Source organism: Cnephaeus nilssonii, assembly GCF_951640355.1.
Source record: "Cnephaeus nilssonii genome assembly, chromosome: 3".
Classification (NCBI taxonomy): domain Eukaryota; kingdom Metazoa; phylum Chordata; class Mammalia; order Chiroptera; family Vespertilionidae; genus Cnephaeus; species Cnephaeus nilssonii.
Genome location: NC_137074.1, coordinates 46611333 through 46621913, shown reverse-complemented (window position 1 = coordinate 46621913; position 10581 = coordinate 46611333). Strand labels below are relative to the sequence as shown.

General features: G+C 38.0%; 1 protein-coding gene across 1 annotated transcript in view; it reads right to left on the bottom strand.

Moving 5' to 3' along the window:
- Positions 1–276: 276 nt before the first annotated feature.
- The window catches only part of TPRG1 (tumor protein p63 regulated 1), a 220360-nt gene continuing 210055 nt past the window's right edge, over positions 277–10581 (bottom strand). Inside the window, exon 6 of the mRNA XM_079766616.1 lies at positions 277–1139. Within this exon, the coding sequence (XP_079622742.1) occupies positions 945–1139 (195 nt within the window). The 3' untranslated portion in view covers positions 277–944. The remainder of the gene's footprint in view (positions 1140–10581) is intronic.

Genomic DNA, 10581 nt, shown 5'->3' with positions numbered 1-10581 from the left:
AAATTTCATATGTTGAAGTCTTAAAGCCCGATGTGGGGCCAGTAGGCAGTGATTAGGTCATGAGGGCAGAGCCCTTGTGAATGATATTAATGCTCTCATAAAAGAAGCACAAGAGGACACCTTTGCCCATTTACCATGTGAGGATATATAATGAAGTCTGCAACCTCAGGAGAGTCACTCAACTGACCATGCTGGCATCTTGATCTCAGAATTCCAGCCTCTAGAACTGTGACAAATAAATTTCAGTTGTTTATAAGCCACCCAATTTGTGGTATTTTGTTATAGCGGCCCAAACTGACTAAGACAGATACTATACGGAATGTATTTGGCAAGGCGTTTAAAGAAATCAAAACTCATGGATTTCAAGAATAATGACTGGGTCCATGAAAATGCCACAGAGAAATCCAGGCATTTAAAGATGTTGAATGTGAGAGGCCATTGGAACAGTGATACAGATGATCAGCAGACACAAATGCAAAACTGAATCTTGAAGAAATATCAGGGATGCAAATGTGGATTCAGAAGTCACTCTCATAAGAAGGGTAGTTAATATAATACAGAGTACCCCAATGAGAGAGAAGATCAGGATCAGAGGGCTAAAGATCAAGGCCTAGAAAATGCCTTCATTTAGAGGATAGAGGAACAAGGACCCAGAGAGTCTGCCCTGAGTTTATGATCAGATATTCATTTGATAACATTATTTAATGGGTTTAGGAAAATTTATTTTCTGGTTTTAGGAAACTTGATTATCCTTACATAAGATCTGAAGGGCACCTCCATCAGTCTAATCAAGATTTTAGATTTTCTAAGATTCTAAATATTTAAAATCATGTAATACTATTTAAAAGTAGTTAATTATTTCAGTCCAAAAATATGGTGGGCTGAACCAGAATCTTCAATAATGGTATATCTATGAATGATATACTTATACATCAAAAAGAGTTTCAAAAACCAATACTCCCACGGGCAAGGGAATAGCCAAGTTTGTTGCGGTTTCCAATGAATGACATCAGTCCCATGTAGGTCTCAATCAAAATGGGTTCAGTTAACACCATCAGTCCTTTTCCTCCTCCAGATCCACTTGAACTCTTCAGGGCATTCTGGATAGCTGGAACAAGCTTAGACATGAACCCAGACAGCTGAAGAGGAAAAGAAGGCACAAAGTTAGTGAATGCAGATTAGGTCCAGACAAATCCCCGCCCAAACAGTTCTTATCAAAGTTGACCACTCTTGGGAGCTACAGTGATTCTTACTTCTTAAACAAGAATCATTTCTCAGAATTGTTAATGTTGCTTCTGTTAGTCTTTTAGTAAATTAATCATTAATTTATCACTAAGTAATTAATCACTTAATAAATTATGTACATAAAATCATCTACCTTATCTTGTTTATTTTTATTATTCACTAGAGGCCCGGTGCACAAATTCTTATACAGTGGGGTCCAGCAGGCCTGGCCCAATCAGGGCCGATTGGGCAGGGCCAGCTGGGGGGAGGGACTGTGGGAGGTTGGCAGGCTGGCCCTGCCCCCTGTTCTAACTTCCGGTTGAACTCCTGGTTGAACTCCAAGTTGAGAGGACAATTTGCATATTAGCCTTTTATTATATAGGATAATTTGTGCAACATTAAGAAGTCAGTTTAAGCCGAAACCGGTTTGGCTCAGTGGATAGAGCATTGGTATGTGGACTGAAGGATCCCAGGTTCAATTCCAGTCAAGGGCATGTACATTGGTTGCGGGCACATCCCCGGTGGGGGGTGTGCAAGAGGCAGCTGGTCGATGTTTCTCTCTCATAGATGTTTCTAGCTCTCTATCCCTTCTCCCTTCCTCTCTGTTAAAAATCAATAAAATATATTTTTTAAAAAAAGAAGTCAGTTTAACCCATATTTGCTGATAGTCTATTATGAATCAGATACCTGTTGGGTGCTTCTCAAGATGTAAAAACAAAGAAGATATAGTCTCTGCCCTTAAACAAGTGATACAATAATAATCTAAAAAATAAACTTGCAATTATTATACAAGTTTCACAAAAACAAATAACAAAAGAGAAGCAGAATATGCTAAAGAAACACAAAAGAGGGAGAATTCATACATGGTTAGAGTCAGGAAAGACTGAAAAAAGTGATGCTTAAGACAATCCTTTAAGTGTTAATAGGATTTCAATTAGTGAAATAAGGTTAGGGAGGGCCTACTTGACAGCTGTAGTTTTTCCAACCCAGCATTCTTTCCACCATTTGAGATTCTTCTTCTAATACTAGTAAGAATATTTCAATTTTCCTTTGGTGAACCACTCTCTTCTCTTTAGTGCAAGTAGTTTAGGTGGGGCTGACTTTAGCAATGACAGGCCTAATCTCTCAGAGAAATCCATTCCTCTAGTTACAAAGATTAGTTCAGGTATGGCCACATGAGCAATGTGACTGAGAAACTGATAGAATACTAATCTGTTGGTATTGATGGCCGTTTTTGCCAGACATAGTGAGAACCTAACTAAGAATGAAGCAAACAGAGGTGAAAGAACTAAGACATCAAGCAAGATGAATTCTTAACAAAGACATTTGAATTACTAGATCAGCCTACTATTAACTTTTAGTAAAGTGAGTGTGAAAAGAAATTATTTCTTTGATCAAGCCAAGTCCAGTTGAGTGAATAGGAGGGTTATTCAGGAAGCATTCTAAACAGAAATATAAAGAAAATGGATTGAGAAAGCTTTTATCTTTGTATTTCCGATAAGCTTTTTTATATCCAGCATGTGATTCCAATATAAAGCTGTCAGATACATAACAGAAGGTATCATCATTTCCATGTTAGAAACCAATTCTTATATAGGAAAATGGCTTAGCCAAAGTCACTCACTTTCTGGATCATAGTTAAATAAATATATATTTGGAATAGGGCCTACTCACAATGAAACCCAAATCTATTTCCTAGGTAACTGGATCACTAATCTATATTAAAAGTCTTAGAGTATATTCTAATATCAATTCAAATTATTAAGCATACTATATAAATTGTTCTTCCCATTTCTCCATCAGGAGGTCAATCTTTGCTTTAAAGAACTAAAATAGGAGTGATGATGAAATAAAAAAGGATATGCCTATAGTCCCACCATAACCTAATTTTCTATATGGTTTTATCCAAATTTCTTAATTTTATAACAAATTGCTCTTGGACAAACCATTTCTCCATATTAGATTTAGTTTCCTTACAAAAAACAATCAAACAAACAAACAAACAAAAAACACCAACATTTAGGATGTACCTATTATTACTAGTTGACCTCACACCTGAGTGAGGAAAAAAGCTATGCAAATGAAACTTGTAATTTGCTAGCTGTGTGACAGATTGTAATTTCACTTCCCTTTTTAGAGCCTCAGTTTGAATTAAGTTCCGTTTTTATAAGATAATATCAGAAAAAAAGTTAGTCACTGATGGTAAGACAATATAGAGTTTGCTAGAGTAAACCAATATCTGTGGATTTTCAGAGTAAACCCAGACAATTGAAATGAGTTCACTGAATAATTTTCCATCCAGATCAGTGAAACACTTTCTAGATTTTTTTTCCATTTTAATTTCTACTTTTCATCTAAAAATTTCCTCTGAATGAATTATTTTCTTTGTAACTTTTACAAGATCTTTATTTTTGTCCATTTCAAATTTAGTCACTATAAGTTTTCTTCTGATATTATTTTTAATATTACTTTCCTGAGTTTGATTTTAGCTATCTTACTTTTGCGTTCAACTCTATTAGAACTAACTTTCCACAGGCAAAACTTTGCTTCTTAATGTCAAAAATAATATGTAATTTTTCAGTTTACTTACCAGCTATGTAAGTTTAGCCAGTGTCATTTTGTTTTAGTTGCTTTAATTTTGTGTGTACATTAATTATTTCCATCTGTGCTGTAAACTAACTCTGTGTGTCACTACAAGTTGAAAGGGTATCTAAAATTATTCAAAAAATATTGATGAAGCACCTACACTATTCTCCAGGCATGTTCTCTGTGCTGTGAGTAGACAACCAAGAGTCCTGCTCTCATGGGACTTATATTCTTGTGGTATGAGACAAAAAAATAAAAGTAGATACAAGTGATTTTCATAAATTTTAGGAAGAAAATAAAATGTGATAAAGAGATAAGTAGCAATGTGATTGAGGAAAACTTTACATATTATGTTCAGGGCAAGTCTTTCTGAGGCAGCAAAACTTAAACTGAGGTCCAAATGATATAAAAAAAAAAGAGGTGATTATTTAGAGAAGGTGTTCTAGGAAGAAAATAACAGCACTGCAAAGGCTGTGAGGTAGCAATGAGTTTAGTTCACTTAAGGAACACAGAAATGTCCTGTAAGACTAGGTTACAGTAACCAAAAGAAGGGGTAAGAGCACTGGGCATGAACAATCTTGTGGGCCATATTAAGGACTTCGGATTGAAGTGATTTTAAGGACAAGTTTAATGTTGCATGTATGTGTGTTCTTTAAAAATAATTCTGGCTGCTGTTTGAAGAAATTGCTAGTAGGGTAAAGAATGGAAGCAGAAATATGAGTTTGGAGGTCACTTCGGTAGTCCAGGCAAGAGATGATAGTGGGTTAGACCAGATAACAGTTGAGAACATGAGAACTGGTTGAATTGGGAATATTCTTCAAGGTAGAGCCATAGTACTTGCTGATATCATTGAATACAGGAGGTGAAGAGAGAACAGAGGAATCAAAGATGACATCTAGCATTTTGGTCTGATCTATTGTGTAGGTGGTATTATCATTACTGAGTTGGAGAAGCCTGTGGGAGTAGGGGTTGGAGGTGGTGAGTGCTCAAGGGTTCTGTTTTAGATGTGTTTTTGAAGTGTTTAACAAGTAAGCCTTTTAGAGATTTACAATAGCCAGCTGGATACTTGAGCCTAGAGCATGAAGACATATGCAGATGAAACATCCATGTCTATAGTTAAAAATTCCATAGTAATAATTATAGATCCAGAAGTCAATAACAATATATTCATAAGTGAAGTTAATAGCCTAAACAAGATAGGATAAAGGGTAGGGGTTAGAAATAAACAAATTCAATGAACTTTTGTTGGAAAATATGCTCAGCACTGGGGACAGTGCAAAAGAATTTAATAGGTAAACTGAGGGCCCAAGAGTTCTAGAAATTCATCTAATGCCAAATAGTTAGAAAGCAGCTGAGCAAGGTCTTGGACTCAGGTAACCTAACTTAAATCTTAAAGTCCTCTTTGCTATAAAACACTGTTATTAATAGTAATAAAATTCTAATGTTTAGGTAAGAATTTATGTTCCTTATTTTCTAAAGGTAGAGAGAAAAAAAATCAGACTCAATAATTTTCAAACCACATTCCTTAGAAACTCATATAGTGGATGACAATATAGTTTATCATAAAACCAGGATTATTTTTAGAAGAAAGGAAGTTATCTTATTAATAACGTTGGGACAGAAATTCCTGAGGGTTTGGGGAGAGGGTGTGGAAGAAAAGAAGCCAAGCAGGTAACCTGCTTAAGTTCCTACAATAAAATCAATTAGACCTGCTCTATTTTTATTAGTTTTATATATTTGGGGTCTAAATAAGATTTTATTTTAAAATGGCTTTTGTCTCTTAAGAAAATAGAGTACTAAGCTTGCCTAGGAACCTCTAGCTCTGACTATTCCATCCACAACATCTATAGTGCCCACATTTCTATTCATCATAAAAACCAAGCTTAAATGCTATCTCGCCCACAATGCCTTCCCACATAGTCAAGACAAAAGTTATATTTTATTCTATTATATTACACTTATACCTCCACTCAAATATTTAATTCAGTTTTCTAAGAACTAGGATAACAAGGATGTCTGTCTGTCTATACAACTAAACCAAGGTTTCTCTACTTTGAGACCATTGCTATTTAGGGCCAGATAACTCTTTGCTTAAGGAGAGGATACTATATTTTAGAAAGTTAAGAAGCATCCTTACTCTCCACTCACTAGATCCCAATAGCACCCCACCCCAGGTATGACAACCAAAATTGTCTACACACATTGTCCAATGTCCCCTGGGGGCAAAATCATCCCCTGTTGAGAACCACTAAACTAAAGAAAGTATAGCATGATGTAATGTGAGTATTGAAATTAAATAGATCTGGTCTTAAGTTGCAAATATAACAATAACTAGCTGTGTTAATTTTTATAGCCCTTCTCTGAATTTTATAGTATCTTTTCTATAAAATAAGGCTACTAATAGGATCAAACTTATAATTTGTAAGGATTAAACTAACTTAAATAAAGGGTTTGTATATAAGCTCTTTGTGTGTGTACACACATGCTCATGCATTTCAAGAAGGGTTGGAGAAGTAAAATGCGATGAGGCTGGAATTTGGAATCATATTGCAAAGGGCGGCCATAAAGGAAGCCTACAGCTAATAACCAATAAACATTGTCAATAAACCATTGTCGTCATCATCATCATCATCATCACCATCATCAAATTATGATTTCCTAAATACCACAGTACAATTCACCTCAACATTTCCATTACCAGCACCCTCTGGATAGTCAAGATGCCTTTTTATACATTAAGAAATGTTTTTCAAATGAGATTACTAAGTGCCTCCCCAGTCCTCATCATAAGCTTCATTGCATGAGAATCCTTTGTGGCCTCAGAATCTAAGTGCTGTAAAGAAAAAGATGACACTATTTTATACTCAGTGAACTTGACAAAGAGCCAGATGCACTTTATTTGTAGTCATTTCTATGAACCCTCTAAAAGAAGGAGGGGCCTGGAAGACAGAACAAGCAGTACACTGAAGGAGAGGCAGATAAAAGGCCAAGTCCCCAAGCTGGCTTTTGAGTGTTTCAAGCACCCGAACTCAATCTGTGTGACAAAAACACAGTGTCATCTGATATGAGTGCCACCAGCCACATACTTTTCTCTAAAAGCTTTTATACACCCACCCCTGCCTCCTTCTTTTATTCCAGTCTCAAAAACATGGGGTCAAATTTTAACAACTCCGATTACATAGGAACTGTGTGTTGGTAGAATAAGGTATAGCAGTGCGTGTGTGTGTGTGTGTGTGTGTGTGTGTGTGTGTGTGTGTGTGTGTGTTGTGTGTGTGTGTGTTGGGTGGGGATTGTTGAATGTTTTTGACTTTACAACTATTATTTACCAGCTGAGTGACTGGGCACCTGGTTTGCTTCAGGTGCTGTCTGCCAGCAGTCCACTGCCCAGAGTCTCAGTTTTCCTTATTACAACCATCCCTTGCTTCCTGTTTACACTGGGTAAAGAGACCTGGTTTCATGCCTGCACTGCCACATTCCTCAGCTGAGCAGGTTTTCCAAGCCTGCAGGCTATAAGTTTCAGTCTCCCTATGTAGAAAGTAAAGCATGCTGGGAAACAGAGTAAGTCCATCCAATACCCAACACTGGAAACCACTTGGGAAGTTACACAGCTGGACAAAATGTCTATATCTTCCTTGCACATTTTACTTGGAGCTATCTTTATGGAGACACTGTGGCTATGAGTATGTCCAAGTATGTAGAGAGAAAAGGAGGATGAGGTAGAAGTTCCTTTCCTAAAAAAGTGAGGTCTGTACACATTCTAATTTGCATACTCATCCTATTCCATTCCTTCAACCTTCCCATCAACACACACACTTTAAACTCTAGCTAAAACAAAGTACTCTTTACCCAAGAACATTTCATAATACCTTTCTAATTTTCAGCTTCTAACCATGTTTCTTTCACTTAAAATGTCTTATCCCACCTTCTTTGATGCTTAAATCACTCACCTTGAGATGTATATCAAATGTTATGTTACCTGTTAACTTTTGGATTTGCCTGTTCCCTCTTCTGGGCTCCTATAAAACCTTGGGAATCCCTCTATGAACAGTCTTAGCACATTCAGTTATAATTTGTTAATTCCCTTTTTTTTTTTTTTTACCTTCTCCCTTTCTACTATAAGTATCGGGAGGGCAAAATCTGTTTTGTTCTTATTGGGGCTAAGGATATAAAGTCACATTTAATTGCTAACATATTAATTCACTTTCATAATTTCCTTACAATGAAAGGTAAAGATTTCAGAAAAGAATAAAAAGAGAATGCAATCACTTTAATTTGGCTGTAGAGCTTCCCTGATCAATTCACTATTATTCACCAGCACTGGGCTCTCACTAGTCACTCAGAGCAAGACTCTTCACACACTACAAAAACCCAGCAAGGAATAGTTAAAAGAGGGGAGATAACACTACAAGTTACAAATGATAAGTTAATAAAACAACGGAGGATAGTTTAGCCTGGTTATAATGTATAATGTCATATTGTATTATATTATACTAGAGGCCCGGTGCATGAAATTTGTGCATGGGGGTGTGTGTCCCTCAGCCCAGCCTGCACCCTCTCCAATCTGGGACCCCTCGAGGGATGTCCGACTGCCCATTTAGACCCGATCCCGGTAGGATCAGGCCTAAAAGGGGAATTGGACATTCCTCTCACAATCCAGGACTGCTGGCTCCCAATTGCTCACCTGTCTGCCTTCCTGATTGCCCCTAACCACTTCTGCCTGCCAGCCTGATCACCACCTAACCACTCCCCTACCAGCCTGATTGATGCCTAATTGCTCCTCTGCCAGCCTGATTGCCCCTAACTACCCTCCCCTGCAGGCCTGGTCACCCCTAACTGCCCTCCCCTGCAGGCTTGATCACACCCAACTGTCCTCCCTTGCAGGCCTGGTCCCTTCCAACTGCCCTCCCCTGCTGGCCATCTTGTGGCCACCATCTTGTGTCCACATGGGGGCAGCCATCTTGTGTGTTGGAGTGATGGACAATTTGCATATTACTCTTTTATTAAATAGAATAGAGGCCTGATGCATGGGTGGGGTCCAGCTGGTTTGCCCTGAAGGGTGTCCGGGATCATGGTGGGGGTTCCCTAGCAGTGTGGGGCAGACTGGGCGAAGGCCCTGTGGTGGTTTGCAGGCCAGCCACGCCCCCCGACGACCCAAGTGGAGGCCCTGGTATCTGGGATTTATTTATCTTCTATAATTGAAATTTATCTTCTATAATTGAGTGGAGGCCAGGGCCAGCGAGGGCGGGTGGGAAGCTTGTCTTCATCCATCTCCAGGGGCAACCCAAGCCTCCTGCTCGCTCCATGGCCACAGCCATCTTGGTTGAGTTAATTTGCATACTTGCTCCTGATTGGCTGGTGGGAGTGGCTTGTGGGCGTAGCAGAGGTACGGTCAATTTGCATGTTTCTCTTTTATTAGTGTAGATTATATCATATCAATAAATATGAATGCACATACACAGAGTTCCTTCAAATTTAAACACATTTCCCTGCGTATTAGAAAATTGTTTTGGTGTAGAAATATAACTATTTTATTGTAATACCTTGGTCAACTCAATCACTCTAAGTACCCTTGTTTTTAAAACCGAGATCCCTATCCTGACCACTCAGGGTTTTTGTTAATGAATTACATGAAAACATGCAAACTGTAATCAATAAATATAAAAGATATAATTATATAATACTAGAGGTCCAGTGCACAAAATTCATACATGGGTAGGTTCCCTAGGCCTGGCTGGTGATCAGGGCTGATCGGGGCCTTCTGGCTGCTGGCTGGGGCCTTTCTTCATTCCATGCCACCCCTGGTAATCAGCTAGCGAGCGATTGAACTCCCAGTCTCCCAGTCGAAATCCCGCAGGGACAATGTGCATATTAGCCTTATATATATATAGATTGCATGATATTATGTTTATATCTTATAATGATGTAATCAATGCCTAAAACTATTATTCCCTATTTTCACAACTGTTTTATATGAATAATACAAAGTATCTGCACAGATTGGAAAATGTTGGTGAAGCAAGAATGTCTGCAAAGAGACCATTTGACCATCATATTTGCCAGATGTAGAGTGCTGTAGTGAGATGGAATTTAGAAAATGTATTTTGACATAGTATTGCATAAATGTGATTGTGATTTTTTGATCTAAGAGGTAATTTAAATTGTGTCTATTAATGTTCTTTGCTAGGGTAACTTCCTAACCAAACATCCCCAAGACTCAGCTTTGACCCAATGCTGTATGATATGAAACTTCTGTTACCAGCTCAGCTTTTTCTCCTGAGCTTCAGACCTAAATTTCTAACTGATTGACAACTAATTCTACCCCATTTTCCATGGACATTTCAAATTCATGTCCTAAAGTGAACCTCCAAACCTACTCTTCTTTTAGATTTCCCCATTTAAATTAATGGAATCATCATCTACCCAGCCAGAAATCTTTGAAATCTTCTTTTTCACCTATTATATCCTGCCAGTTATCTTCTTCCATTGATTTTATATTCTGAACTACTCAAAATGTCTTCATCTGCGTTAGCTGGCTTGGCTCAGTGGATAGAGCATCAGCCTGCAGACTCAAGAGTCCCAGGTTCGATTCCTGCCAAGGGCACATGCCTGGGTTGTGGGCTCAATCCTCAGTGGGGGTTGTGCAGGAGGCAGCCGATCAATGATTCTCTCTCATCATTGATGTTTCTATCTCTCCTTCTCCCTTCCTCTCTGAAATCAATAAAGAAATATATATATTTTAAAAATGTCTTCATCTTCTCTTCATTCCTACTA